The 15,954-nt window shown below is 40.7% G+C and overlaps 1 protein-coding gene across 13 annotated transcripts in view; it reads right to left on the bottom strand.

The window, feature by feature from the left end:
• Positions 1-15,954, bottom strand: part of adgrb3 (adhesion G protein-coupled receptor B3) — a 147,732-nt gene that overhangs the window by 31,790 nt on the left and 99,988 nt on the right. For all 13 annotated transcript variants that reach the window (XM_065959320.1, XM_065959317.1, XM_065959316.1 and 10 more), the window contains 2 exons: positions 15,543-15,645; positions 14,974-15,017 (listed from right to left, as the gene is read on the bottom strand). In XM_065959320.1, the coding sequence (XP_065815392.1) occupies positions 14,974-15,017; positions 15,543-15,645 (147 nt within the window). The remainder of the gene's footprint in view (positions 1-14,973; positions 15,018-15,542; positions 15,646-15,954) is intronic.

Here is a 15,954-nt window from a genome sequence, read left to right as displayed (position 1 = left end):
CATAGTGTCACTCGAAATGTTCTCAGACACTATTTATTGAAAAGGTAATTATTATTAAGTCTAGTTGCCACATGACTGCAAGATATTGAGGCAGAAGCATGCCTGTAAATAAGCAGGGTGGCTAGAATAGAGGCACTTCCAGGTGCAATTAAAACCTCAGTTCAGTACCCAAATAGACGCCATGCTTTGAAAACTGGGGAAAACAAAGTGAAAGCCTTCAGGAAACTGTCTTGAAATAGTGAAAATGAATGTATGATGTACAAGTTGGGACTCTCATTAAGCAACCACAAAAATCTGAGTGAAAAAAAAAGGTCATGACTTTTTGGAAATCCAGAACAAAAACCAGCTCATTTGGTTCACTGGACTGTGTGGGCGGGGCCTATCACATGGCTCCGCTCACAACAATGACACACATAGGATAATCAGCATTGTAAAGCTTTGAACAGCATGTTAGAATTGTCTGACTCAGAACAACAGAAAAAAAATGCAATCAGAAAGGTTGGGATTTCAACTAAAAATATGCTTTGCTAATCCTATAACAGTTATCAGTTAGCATGCACATGCAACGTTAGCTGAGATGCCTCTACTTGTTCAAAGGCTATGAATGTAATGCTAAATGATGGCTCTGTAGCATTAGCAAGTGACATATTTTAGGGTCATTAATTTCAGAAAATAGATCATATCCCACGTGAAACTCTAGCTGTCAGCTGAATTCATAATTTAAAATCTGCAAACCAGCAAAAAAACAATCTCGACCACTACTAATGATGTAAGGAACAAAGTTAAAACTAGGTGTAAACAGCCAAACAGCTTCAATATGCCAGTTCCCATGATTGGTTTGTAGAATATTGTGTAACTTTCATTAAAAAACAACAACACCAATTTCAGAAAAATATCAGAGAGGCTTAGTGAAACTTAAGAGACAATTATTTTGAATTTTTGATTGAAACTCATTTTCACCCATCACCCTCGCTATTAAGAACCAGAATTACTAGTTAGTTGACCTAATTATATATCATATTATATGTAGGACTACAATGCACGTTAAATGTTGCGTCTAAGCTGTAACGCAGAAGAACACCACTAGCTGGGGCAGTAGCACTGGTAAATGGGCCATCTCGGACGGCGTCTTGTAGGAGCAGCGCTGTTTGATGAAGAAAATGGAGATGAAGTTGAATGTGGGGCTGTGTCGGGTTAAAACTGGTTATGTACCAGAGCAATGCATTACGACATTTTGCACCAAAGCATGTGGACATTAATCTACAAGGAGGACCAACGGCTGGTGGTGCTAGCACAGCTAACATTAGCCACAATTGGCTAATCAATTTTTCAGTGTTTACCATCAGACATCTCGTCACGACCATGTCTAAACAATATGCTTCATCCATCGTAAAAAAAGTGGTAAAGTTTGACTATTTTCTGTGTTTTTATCTTTAGACTTGTTGACTATAGTCCAGTTTAATTGGCTAGGATTTAGTTGAGAAGAACATTCCTATTTAATAGTTTCAGATTCTTAATATACTGTACACAAGACCTTAAATTACAGAGTTAGAAGACTAATGTGGATTTGGTTTTACAACTTCAATGACTTGACACAAACACGCTTCTGTTGGGAGCCAAGAGCACTTTAAAGGGTTTAAAAAGTCTTGTTTGAACTTCAGTTTTTGAGACGTCTCATGCCCCAGAAGCAGAAAGCACCCAATAAAAAGTTGAGTAAACTCTCCAAAGCTGTAGCTATTGGGGAGTTGTTCTGGGTACAGTCATACATGATGGAAAAAACAACATTTTTGAACATTTCCTGATATTCCTGTAAGACTTTCATTTTTAGAGCTAATTCCTGCAGGATGGAAAGTCTACCCATTTGAGATCACCCTTTGGGTATCGGGCTGTTTCACTTGTCAAATTCGGGAGCGCAGCCACTCTATAATTCACACTTTCTTGAGATGCGGTGAGATGATAGCATGCCTGTACCCCCTTGAAAACTTTTCCGATAAATCCAGCTCTCCCCTGGTGGAGAACTCAATCGTCACCATGATCTGTTCCCTAACTTTTGACTTGCTAGATGTTTGCTTCTCTTTTAGGGGAGCAGACAGGAGAACATCCTGTGACTGGGGATTTATGTACGCCATGTTTGATGTGTAGTCCGACCTTATCGGGGCTGGGTGGCCTCAGAAAATATAAAACGTCCCCGGGAGACAGTGTCAGTGTTGATGTTAACCACAGAGAGACTGATGACGCCACATCCATCACATACCCCTCGTTGACTACTTTCCATCTTTGCTGTGATGTATTGATAACTAAGGTTTCAAACTTACTGGATTGAAATTTTAGACAGCTCTGACTTTAACTTATTTACGTGTCAAGAAGCAAGATAGGTGGAGGAAGAGTGCCATTAAGTCAACAATGTTGTGGACACATTTAGTATTTAAACCCTGGTGTCTTGCAGAAAAAATAAATACAGTTGCTCAAAACTCCAATTAGGTTTGTGCTCCTCACTGAGCTTTGACAGATTGAGTTCCTCCAGACATACAGATCTTATTACTGAACCCATAACTTACCCAGATGTCCAAGCAGGGCACTTAGAGTCTAACATAGAGGCTCTGTGACCCCATAATTGTCCAACAAAACAAGCTGGTGCAGCTGTACAGACAGATTGGGCTGCAGCTTTTTAGCCTGTGTTATTATAAATGTCAGTCAGCTGTGCTCTCCTCACCGTGTAGTATTTTTGCAGGAATGGGGGATAACCATCCAAAAAACCTCTTAAACTCATCCAATGCCTACATCAGATTATCTAGGCACTGGACTGGGGGCTTAGAGGGCGCCTAAGGCGCTGCACTTAGGGCAGTTTTATAAAGCCCTATAAGACTGACACATAATGACAGGCAGAGGAGGGCGGGGGCAATGCAGGGAAATTATTCCATCCATCTTGGATCTCTTCATGACGGGCAATTTATAACAGCCTGTGGGCCACACTGCGTGTAACTGAATGAAGATAAAAGAAAAATGAGAGCATATTTTTATGAAGCGAGAAAAATCGTATTAATCCTGAGTGGGACAAAAGCTTCAAAAAGGGGTCGCCAAGGAAGAAAAGCTGCAGTTTGCACAAGAGTTTCAGGACACGAACAGCTCCACAGATTCAAACCAGGACCAACATGATTCAAGTAACATCTGCAATGTACCTGAACATGGTTTACTTTTGTAATGCCAAATGTCAATGTGTGCAATGTAGATTCTTCAACTGGTTGACCAAAATATGTTCAAGTATGCAGGGCTCCTTCTAATTGGTCAAATGTTTACCTGATGAGTGTAACACCAAGATGCATGTACATTAATTGTATTTTCCAAAACTCTGCCTTAAGGAGTTACAATGAAGATGAAAATGCAATTTAACAAAGCTGCAATCTCAGGTGTTGAAAAATGAATCCAATGCAGAAGTGCAAAAACCTGCAGTTCCTTTTGTGTCCACTCCAGACCGGCTGCAAAAGCCTTTGAATACCCTTTACCACCTATGTTGGAATGCCAAGTTTTACAGCAGAAATATACATGTTTACAGTCAGGTTCAAAAATGACTTGGGTCTGAATAGCACGTCTTTATTGTCCCACACTGTACAGGTGGTGAATTTTGTATTACTCATCTGTTTTGTTTATATTAAGGCTGAGAGTAATGCATACATTTGCATAATTAGGGGCAGACTTAGATGACAAAGGTGGGCTCCTTGTAGCAGTTAGCTATCAGGCTAAAGGCCTACCTCAGCTTTTCCTCTTTACCTTTGACTCGGTTGACCGAAACTTAGGTTGAAATAGCATTTTTGATATGGTGACACGCAATCATTAGGCTTCAAAATCCCGCTGCAGAAACCTATGGGTGATGTCATTAAGACACTACCTAATACATACAAAGTGAAGGTCTCATGTAACTACTAATACGTTCAGTGGGCTTGTTATCTCTGCATTCAGTTGACAATCATATAATTCTTGGTGTCTTAAGAGCTGTAGTAATATGTTAAATTTCTCCCAATGGGGATCAATAAAGTTTATCTTATCTTGTCAGCTACTTTCAATTTGAGTTTATATTGATCTTTTTCCTCAGTAACGCTAACCTATTTAAAATCTATGTGATATGCAGATTATTGTGTAAAGAGTGATTCTTGATTTATAAGCTCATAAAAAATGTAAATTATTTTCTCCCACTATATGAATCACCCCAAGTCGGTGTACAAGCAAAGATTTAAAAAAAAACAAAACAACATCATGCAAGTACACAGCTGTGCATTAAATGTAGCAACGCTGAGTCACCACAGCATCACGACGATGTGGCACTTGTACTTCTTGAACTACCTACATGTGATTTACCCCAACTCACTTCCTGTGCAGTCGACTCACACAAACAACAGCCCTGCCATCTAATGCATGGTGAGTGTGCTCATCAGTCCATCATGAGTCCTTGAGGGAGCGAAGCTTACAATTAATGTAAACATCGCCCACATCCTTGCTTCCTCTGCCTGCCAACATCTTTTCACAGAGATCACTGAAAAGAGGACAAGCAGGGGTCTCTAGGAAAACCAGGATTGATTACATTTCATTTCAATGACGATGTATCCAACGCTCTCGGCATTATCGCCTCCCCGATCTGCACCGTTGACAGATTCCATTCAAAACCGACCTAAAAATAACAAAAAGAAATCTCCTCGCATGGGTCGCTTAGACTAAATCAGATCAAGTGTAAGTCTGTGGAGTAAATGTGTCTATTTGAGGGAACATGACGTGAAAAAGTTTGACAACTGCGGAGCTCAGATACGGAAGTGTCACAGAAGCTAGACGTCAAAGAGGGAAACCATTAGAGAGCCGTCTCCTCTGGAATAAAAACACTGAACCCAACATCAAATGCAACTGAAAAATAACACTGGAGATGTGGATTTCTGGGCTCTAAATATATCTCCAGCTTCTGCTCTGTTTGCTGTTTACACAACCAATTTGAGCATCTTTTGTAACCAGATATATGCAAAGAGAGCTTGAATACAATTTTTCCTTTGGTGCCTATACTAAAAAAGAACCAAAATCTTCCAATAGGTATGTCTTGGTTGATTTGAAGATTTGCCTCACAGTGGCCCGTTTGGACCATATCCAAAATTTCCAGATGTTTGTACCTGAAGCTGCAGCATCTGCTTTCCACACCTTGATGCGTAAATGATTTATATACTTTGATTCCGCAAAGAAAATAGAGAGGTACTGGAAGATATATGGTTTGAACTGTAAAGAAGTAATTAATGTCTATTTGATGAGAATCAGACAATTTCTACTGTCATCATTTCTACTTTGTAAATGTAAGACAAATGTACACCAATTAGCCGTAACATTATGACATATGGTGAAGTGAATAAAACTGATTATCCTTTTACAATAGCTCCTGTGACTGGGTGGGATACATTAGGGCATTGAGTGAAGATGTTTTCCTACAAGTTGACGTGTTGGAAGAAGGAAGAATTGCCATGGGTAAAGTTGTGATGAGCTTTAATAAGGGCCAGAATGTGATGGCTTGACGTCTATGTCAGAGCATCTCTAAAACAGCAGCTTCTGTGGGTTGGTTCAAACTGCACTCTGCCACTGGTCAATAACTACCAGAGGGCAAAAGGGTCATTGGCGGCCAAGAGCATCAATTACTGAAACGTGAATCCTGGTTCACTTTTCACAGAGAAAAGTGTCAGAATCAAGCGGCAAAATTGAGGAAACTCTGTACATAAGTACTTTTACATGGTTTACTTTAAAAAAAGACAAATATCATTGTTTGCAACAACGATCCTTCACATGATGACTGTAAATGGAAGATGTATGTACATTTATTCTATATTCCAAAACTGTGTCTTGGAGAGTTGCAATGAAGAGAAAAATGCAATTTAACCAAGCGGCCATTCCCCAGATCTCAATCCAATTGAGCATCTTTGGGATGTGCTACAGTATACAACCAAGTCCGATCCATGGAGGCTCCACCTGGCAACTGACTGGACTCGGGCTAACATCTTGGTGCCAGATACACAGCACACCTGGGGGTCCATGTCTTGTCAGGTCAGGGCCACAGCAGCCCTGAGGGCCACAACATCCCTGACCTGATGAGAGGGGCACCTAGGCAAGTGGTCTCAATGTAAAGGCCGACTGTTGTGTACTAAAACAGTATACAAAGTTATAAAAAAAAACAAAGCTGCTTGATCTCATTTTATAATACAAGGTCTCCCAATTGGTTTAATTCATTCTATACGGTGCCACTCTTAAAAGCAGAAAACACTAAATCCTTCAGTCTTTGTGTATTTTGTCGCCTTGGAGACACGACAAATGTATCGCACATGTTTGGCCGTAAAGATTACAATCTGTCCGGTTATACTGCATCGTAAAAAGGACACTACATTTATTACTGACAATAGCCTTGTCGCAAGAGAACAATGTTTTATCTTTAGAGTGCCTCAGACAGGAAGCAAAAAAGATTAAACAAGCAGAAATAAATCAGGTAGAATAAATACAGAAGTCTGCGGGAGAGCTGCGCGGTTTAAAGAGGGGTCAAGACGCCGTTAATCCTGACGTGGCATGTTCTTTTAGAATTTAAAAGCCTTTAAATGATTGGGGTTGTCCTTTTTCAGTGAAAGCTTTGGCCTACATAAGACCGTGTGGGATAATCTGAGCGGGGACCGCTAAAACATCTGCGATTAATAAGTCAGAAAGACACTCGTGTGGCTTTCCATGCACAGCATTACAAGGAGAGGGAGGATTTAAAAAGGAATCTAACTGCAGGGCAATGCCACAAGGCTAAAACTAGCTTGTTATGGCCTTCTTTTAATTTACTTTTTATGCAAGTGGAGTGGCTGCCTGCAAGAGCCGAAGAGCTGCAGTTTAAAGTCATACACTCAATATAAAAGAGAAATGTAATTCATGTCTTACAAAACAGCGACAAAAACGTCTCCTCCTTACTTTAACTCTCTGATCCAGGTCTACACTCCCCCCCGCCCACTACGCTATGCCAACGAAAGGCATCTGATCCAACCTTCACAACAGGGTCCTAAGACGCAGACTAGACTCTTCTCCTCTGTCGCCCCCCGGTGGTGGAATGAACTTCCAAACTCCATTCGATCTGCAGAGTCCCTTTGCACCTTTAAGAAAAAGCTAAAGACCCAGCTCTTTCATGAATACCTACTAACTTAATGATGATGGTCTCCATATTATTGATGATGATGATGGTAATGACGATGGTTTTTGTTTGATAACGACGACTTATAAGATGGTTTCTATACTGATTAGAGCTCTCAAGAACTGCCCTCCATGTTGTGCTTTGCCTCTGGTCACTTCCTGTCAGCACCTGTGTGTCCAATCAGACTCAAAGCTGATCGTTTGCTCTTACTCACATTGTTCCCTTTTTTCTAGATCCTTGCTTGTGTTGTTCTTACTCTCTGATGTACGTCGCTTTGGATAAAAGAGTGTGCTAAGTGAATTGTAGAATTGTAGATGTCTCCAAACCATTTGTTGAGATACGATCTAGAAACAGACAGGCTGAAAAGTGATCAGCTCTTAAACTGTATGCTCAATGATAATGCATTTCCAAGATGGTGGAAGATGGTGCAATATGTCTTGAGCAGATCGATCGGGTGGATCTCTGTCTTTCTAAACTTGAGGGAAGTTCACAGATTTAAAAGTCGCTGGGTTGCATTTCCTTCCTTTTCCCATTGGACAGTGGTCGAGATATTGGAGATTTCAGACCTGCTTGCTAGCTGAAAATATTGACATTTGAAAAAGAGTAATAAAAGTGTTTGCAGTTGGAGCCAAGGAGCTGCAGTCTTGAGAGGTAATGAATGCTGTGCTTCATTCTTCACAGCACATGAATAACTGCATATTAGCTTGCTTATTTACACCGTTTTTTTTTTTTACTCTCCACGGCTTTGAAAGTTGTCTCATCGCCTCTTGAATCACAGCAAAAGATGACAATGCAGGTAATCAGATGTCAGTGGAAATGTTCCACACCTTTGGCTCGGTGTGAAACCTCATACAATTGCTCTGATGGCTGAGTCGTTTTGGCTGATTTTATTTGCAAGGAATCAAATGAAGACTGCTCGGGAACTAATTATCTTGTCACTGTTTGAAGATGTGACGCAGGAGAAATATCTGCTGTTAAAGATTGATTTCATCTGCTCATTAATTATCTTCTCACAGCGTTGTTTAAAAACTCATGTGGATCATTCATTCTGTGAAAGTACTAAAGCTACAGGTTAGAAATACTCCATTAGAAGTCGTGCAGATCTAAAATGTGAATTAGCATTTTACTGTTGCTTAAAGAGCGATTGATACAATGCTCACACCTGTGATTTTATTTCCTTTTTATAAGTTAACCAAAACAATGCACGATATATCTTATGCACTAATATTTAGATTTCCCTTTAAACCTACAGTATAATGTACTTACATTGCCTCAAATATTTCTTAAAATATTTTTCCTTAAAGTCTGATGACAGTAAGGTCATTTATTGACTTAACTCACTAGACATCTTACAGATTGCTCCTTTAAAACTCTTTAAAATATGATATTTTAAGTACTTTCATAAATGTACGCTGTCACTTTTCAACCACAATGTTTACAATAAAACAGATCTTGCAGTCTCAGTTGTTGTCATTTTGAATCTATCTTTTTAGCACGGGTGAAAAATAATTCCCTTTTATTGTATGAACATTCACTGTTTTGCTGGCTGACTTTTCTTTTGCTCACTATTTCCTAAAAAAAGAACAATACATTGTTCCAGCTTTGCAGTTATTAAGATTTAACAGCACCTTATTAAAAATGCACCCATTTGGTTCACTCTGCATAGAAAAATATGCATAAAAGGATGCACACAGAGAGCTACAAGAAGGAAAATGACAGACTCTATCAGGAGTTATAGAGCTGCAGCTTTTGTAGTGATGAACAGCAGTTGCTTTCACACACAGACAAACAACAACAGTTTCCCCTTGTGTTGTCACATTGAATATTTATGCCTCGGGTTTAACGAGGCAGAGACTCAGGTGTGGCAGCTCTCTCAGCCCCGCAGCCTCACTGTAGCTGCCTCCAGTGTTTAGCTCAGTGTTCACACGTTCTGACCACAACCAGGAAGTGCAGCGGGCAGCTCAGAGGACACACGTTCTCCACTTGTGAACCACATTTATTTCCATTCTGCTAATTGTTACAGCGAGTGCTCTCATTTGGTTTGAAACCAACATGGCTGACAGATGGCGTATGGCCCCCTCTATGAGTCCTGAGAGTGGGCCCGCTATTGTGTGATCGGACGAGCCAACTGTTTGAAATGAACATGATAATCATACCATGGAAGTCATTCGGGCAGTGCTCTGATTAAAACGACTTGGTGTGGATCAGTGGGGAGAAAAGATATTAAACTCTGGGTGTGTGAAAGTCAGAGGCAGAGCACAGAGCAGAGTTGTCCCAGTTGTATCTTTGCTGTTCAAAAATAGACCGGCTGCCCTCAAATACCACGATAGAGGACAGGACCGTGCACAATTCACATGCTATTTCAAAGTGAAAAAATAACAGCCTCGTATCAGCTGTTGCCTGAGCTTGTTGGTCCACAGCTGCTTTGAGGTTTCCGATAAATAAAACAGCAACCCGCTCAAACAACTTCATTTTAATTAAACATCAGATACACCATAAATTATTAGCGTCTTTGCAGTCATGTTTTGTTATTTCTGATTTAGAAAATATGACATACATCAACTTATTGACCCTTCAACAGCGATTAAAATCATAGAGATGTGGAAATGATGAAGATGTCAGCGTTTCTAACAGCAGCACCGGTGGTTTTATGGTAATAACAGCACAAACTGTGACCGAGGGGTGTGCTACATATCAAGATGGATGGGTTGTAGTAGGTATGTTGGGCATGAAGTCAGAGTTTTCAGGGTCGCAAAGCTGCTTTTCTTTTTGACTTTATAGCCCTACACATTAACTGCACACTTCACATGCTCTAAAGGAAGTTATATAAAGAGTTGTGATTTCATTCAGCATCATTTCAGATGTTTTCATTAATTTGTTCTTATTGTCTTTAAGGAAGATAACGGTCTGAGTATGATTGTGTTGGTGGTATTATTTAGAACATTTGAGTATTTTTTGTGAGAGTAATTTTTCAGATTTATTTTGGGGCTTTTTGTGATTCTATTTAGAGACAGGACAGAGGACAGGGACATAAATCAGGGAGAGAGAGAGAGAGAGTGAGTGGGGGAATGGCGTGCGGGAAGAGCAGCCACAGGTCAGACCTGAACCCAGGCCCCCTCGCCTGGAGGACCACAGTCCCTGCACATTGGGCGCACGCACCAACCGCTACGCGACCGGCATGCCAGAACATTTGAGTATTTATTAAGGATTCAGAATTTGGTTTAGTTCGTTTTTGCACCCGGTAACACATACAGTATAAAGATGGACAGGTTAGACAGGATGGGTGGGCGCCAGGGAATGTTTTTTTTTTTTTTTTACCAGACATCCAGGAACTCAGGAAATCACGACAGAGAACACTATGACACATTCATTGTTAGCCAAAATGTTCAAGTACTGCCTGAACATTGAGAAATGATCATCCCACCTCTGTTCTGCGTGGTGGGTTTGATTTTGAGTTTTTTTTGTAAATTGAAAACTACGCTACACTACTTCTTTTCCTGACAGCTGCTCTCTGTGAGCGATACAAATTCTAAAATAAAGAAACACATCGCATATCAAAACTCGTTGAGCCATAACATTATGATAGTTCATTCAGACAACTCTAATTTTTAATTGGTTGAATTATTTATCGCAGCAGAAAAACAGAGTGTAAGTTTGACGTCTCGGCTTCGACCTCACCACTCCTCACAGATTATTTAACATGCAGTGATTTGAGGAGTGATGAGTTAATATCTTAAAGCCTCAGTCAGAGCCTGCAGGTGGGTGCTGGGGAGTTGGTGAGGTTGAAAACAAGAGCACAGTACTCATGTGAGGTGGACTGCAGACCTGAAATCTTGCAGTTTAAATAGACTGCCTTTGTAGTTGGATGATGCCTTTGATTTCACACCTGACATGTCGCTTTATTAATGCTACAGAACAAAACCGTGTAGTTACAGAAGCAAGGTACTGTAGAGTTCTGACTAACCTGTTGCTGCATGTCGGATAGTAGAAAATCTCCTCTTTGCTTCATGTTATTTAAACACTTCATACACTGAAAGAATGATGAAGGCACAGCAGAACATTCTGGATTTTTTTTTTTTCTGCTTGTCCTTGATTTACACGGATAGTGCTGCAGCTACAACTCAAACTAGAGGATGTATCCGTCCATTTTTGTGCAGAAGAGAAGTCAAACTTACAGATGTGGGCACAAAACATGAAGAAGTGCCTGGGTCAACAGAGAAAGTGATAACCACTTTCATGAAACCTTTTATCTCCGACTGGGGTCGAGCAAGCGAACGCAAACAAAGCCTGCATATGTGGAACTTTTTCTGCATGCCCCCCCCCCCCCCCTCTCTGGTCAGCTGTTGGCTGACACAAACATGCCCCAAACAGCAATTGTACAAAGAGAGAGCACCTGATGTGTGTGTTTAGAGCAAACCCAAACAAACCACATGCTAGACTGCACTGAGTGGATTACACATATTCAACCATTTGTGTATTTTGCATCAATCTCTATTCCTTCCATCCATTCATTGTCTATACCACTTTTCCCTGATCCCAGCTGACAATGGGAGAGAGGCGGAGTTACACCCTGGACTGTTTTTGCCAGTCAATAACAGGGCTGACCTATAGTGACACACAACACTCACATTCCCCACCTACGGACAATATAGAGTCACCAATTATCCTAACGAGCATGTCTTCCGCCTGTGGGAGGAAGCTGGATGACCAGAGAGAACCCAGACATGGATGGGGGCTTGAACCAGGTACCTCCTCGCTGTGAGGCAACAGCACTAACCATCTCTATTCCATGTGTTTGCAATTAATATCCGGCATGTGAGAAGAAGTGTTTCCAGTTAGAATTAACAATGACAGAAAGCAAAATACATCAAATCACTCGAAGAAGTCTGGCTATAACTAGAATTAAAACAGGGATTGCAATTATTCAGTTGTTTATGCCTTTAACTGTAAACTATTAAAACAGCTATCAGCTTCTATTTCTGTGTTAGTGCAGTAAGAACATAGCAGCTAGAAAAGTCGATTTTCTCTGGGTGGAAATGCTCATGACAAGTCAGGTGTATCAACTGAAAGCGTGACACAAACACTGCTGTCAGATGTCAACCTGTGCAGGCACAGAAATCATTCCACTGCAAACAAGGTGACATCCATTTCCCTTTAGCAGCACCACAGCACCAAATACAAGCAACATAACCCCAACTTAAAACTATATGTAGATCATAAAACAAAGTTTCAGGGATGCTGTAATTAGGTGTTTTCATAAACAGGGTGCTGGAAGAATAATCAAGACAAAAAATACAATCATTTCCTTTATAATGTGTTCTGTCAGGTGAGGTACAGCCTGTCCTGTTGGTGTCCGATATAATTTATTTTTACATTCTGGCTTATGCTGTGTTTTGCATACGTCCTTCTGATTTCTGAGAGTTTCCCTCCTGCTGCGTTATATAATTCTGCAGTATATTTGTGTCAGACGCTCCAGAACTTCAGGCAGTGAGTATCTGGCCTGCACGCATCTATATGCAGTTTTTATCTTATCAACTCACTCCTTAAAAAAAAAATCAGCTTGTTTCATGCGTCTGTATGGAGTCTGTGGCTAATCGCTTTCTGATTGAACATCCTGTAAGTTTAACTCACTTGCAACTGATGTCTTTACAAGAGAGAGATTTACAGATGAGAACTTGTGACTCATGAGTGACTCATTTCATGAAATCTTGACGCCATATGCTGAACCCAGAAACCTTGCAACTAGATAACCTCACTAAACCATCAGACACTTAAGAAACAACACAAACTGGATACAAAAATCACACTTGCAAGAGTTTCAGCAAAGCATAGACATTATACTCTTTGCTTCATAACAGCTTCACATATAGCCGGGCTGTTGCAGAAGAAGGTGGTACTGACTGAGTAAGGTATTGCTATCAGAATGTCTACCACCTTATCAGGGTCTCAGGTATAAACTCGTCTTGCAGGTTTATTTTTACAAACTTTCTCGCTTGTTTGATGTGGGTTATCTCGCTTGTTTGAAAGTACGTTTGTAAGATAAATGTGATTCGCTCCATCTTAAAGGGATTGTTCGTATGTTATGAAGTGGTTGTCTTACAGTGACTGTACTACCTTCAGTATAAGGTGGCCTGCACAGGCCATGTTTGAAGATGCACACCAGAGAACAAGAGCTGAAGCTACAGGCTTTGTAATGCTGTGACTTGGTTTTTACGATACTGAAGTTAAGTGTACACAATTTCTAAATATCTTCATTAATTCACCTTGACTTTAGACCGCCTCTCCTTTGACGCAATGTTCTTCTTTATTATCCTCTTTCTTTTCTTGAAAAATAACTTCCTATGCTTTGGCAGAGTGAAGGAACACAACTTGAGTACTGTTGTGAAAAATACTGTGCCAAATAAAGAGCTGTCTGATACCAAGGGAAAGCTCCTAAGATATATACTTTAACGTGTGTAGCCTCCATAATATGTTGTTTTGTGTGCTTCAAACCTCATCCTCAGCTGTAGATAGCTCGGCTTCCGTGTCTGTATATGTCGACTTCTCCAAACAGAGGCGGTGCTCACCACTATCTACTATTGACTGTATAATAATAAGGACAACATGCCTATGTCGCCGTCCATTGTACAGAGGTGAAGCCAAAATACCCCTATCACAGGCAGTACATTAAAAAGTACAAAGTCTTCCGGGTTGATGCGTTAAATTTCCAGTTTCTGAAGTTTGACATTTCAGGGACGTTGGAGTCAGCCAGAGCCTCCTTTAAAGACTTGATCTACTACAGTGAATAAAAGAAGGACACTTCTGCAGCTTCCAAAGGATTAAATGTGTCTCATATTTGTCCTTTCCAGAAACACCAGGAAATAATTACAAGGAGATATGATGCCTTTACTTCGGTGAAGGGAGCATGAGTCAGACTACAACCTTCCTTTAGGTAGAAGTTAATGGATGTGTATCGAACATTAAAGGAAGAATGTGCAACATTGTACACATAAATATAGCAAAAATCAAGTCAATCCTGTGTAAATGTGTCTCTGAGTCATGACTGTCCACAATGAGTGAGAAGCTCGAGTCCTGCCGGCTGTATTGTTTTCAGCGCCGTGTTTACATGGACGAGATGGCCTTGCGTAAAAAGCTGTTTTATTCAAGGACTAGAGGAAAGAAGAAGAACATACTCACTGATTATTTGGATTGTCCTGTAAGCGTCTTTAGCTCTCAGTCATTCTGTGTCATTTTACATGCAAATGTGAAGCTTCAAGCTAACTCAAGTATGCTAACAATAGCCTGCTAACACAACAATGCAGGTCACGGGCAATTGCAGCTCAAGCAAAGGACAATTTTATGCACTTTGTGCTTAAAGGGGCTTAATTATGGTCTGTTCTAATTCATAACTCCTTCGTGTGAATGTGAGTGGAGAGGGGGTTGGAGGTTTGTCGCTGGGGGAGAGCGGAGGCTGCAGAATAGCGGAGGTGTCGCCAAACAGCAGTTTGTTTTGGTTTCTTGCTGGTGCTCAAGGGCGACATCTACGGGATCAAAAAGTCACACCTTCTTCTTTAACATAAAGTCTATGCAACCAACTGTAGGTAATACACTCACTGTTGATGATTCTGTTTTTAAAGTATCCCTTTAAGATGGAGGGAGAATGCACGCTAAACTTTCTTCAAAGAAGAAGAAGAAAAGCAGCACAACAATACAACCGAAGACCACATCAGTGCCTTGATATTTAATAGAGCAACGAAACAGGAACCACTACAACAGAAAAAAGTAAGTGAGAAGAGTTGAAAAAGTGCACGCCCACTTACATTATGTTGCTGTCCCACAGAGCACAGTAAGGGTTCATGGTTCCCTGGAAGAAAGGAAAAAGGACAAAATGTTTATGAAGCTAATGATGACAACAGCTGGTCATCATTATCATCGCTAAAGACAACGGCATATTTGTCCTCTCTGAAGACCTTTTGAAAATGTGTTGTGTAGTTCATGCACATGGAGTGTGGGGGTTATCAATCAGAGACACACACATACACACACACACACACACTTGCTGACACGTCCAGACTTGCACGCACTTTATCTCCAAGATGAATAAAAGGCGCCTGGATCATAAACGGGATTGTCCGTGTAATTATCTGACTGCAGCGCGCGCTCTCCTGACACCGGGTGCTTTGTGAATTAATTATCGACCCAATTAAGCAGCATTGTGTGTTGGCTAATGCGAGGTTATATGTGCCCGTGTTCACGCTCGAACAGACAAAAACGCTTTTCTACGGCATCAAAAAGGAGCAACAATGGACTTTTTTTTTTTTTATCGGCCCCTAACAGCACATTTATATTTGTTGATTTGTTATGAAGGTGTTCAGGCGGGGTCGCTTACATTTGCCAGGTGAGCCAGTTCAATCTCCAGGTGGGATTCGGTTGCCTTGGGCTCAGGTCTCACAGTCACAGCGATGACCTTGGAGTTCACAACTGTGTGGTTCCTGAGTCGAAAAAAAAAAGAAGGCAAAAATGAGAACATTTCATTTTTTTTTAGATGTTCCCTTCAGACACTTTTTTTTTATCGTTTCAGACGGTCAAGCGCTGAAAATGTAAAGCAGGAGCTTGTGTTTGATATATCTGCTTAGCTGTATTAGCATACTGTATCTCCATTTAAAGGTTACATGGAGCTTATGGATAGAGAGGATGAACATCAGACAACATTCCCAGTGTTTAAAGCTTTAACCCTGGTTTTAACTTCAAACACCTGAGGTCTCTTTTCATGCTCTGTGAAGAAGCATTAACACTGGAGG

The sequence above is a fragment of the Labrus bergylta genome, chromosome 10, assembly GCF_963930695.1.
Source record: "Labrus bergylta chromosome 10, fLabBer1.1, whole genome shotgun sequence".
Taxonomy (NCBI): domain Eukaryota; kingdom Metazoa; phylum Chordata; class Actinopteri; order Labriformes; family Labridae; genus Labrus; species Labrus bergylta.
This window is presented reverse-complemented; position numbering and strand designations above follow the sequence as displayed.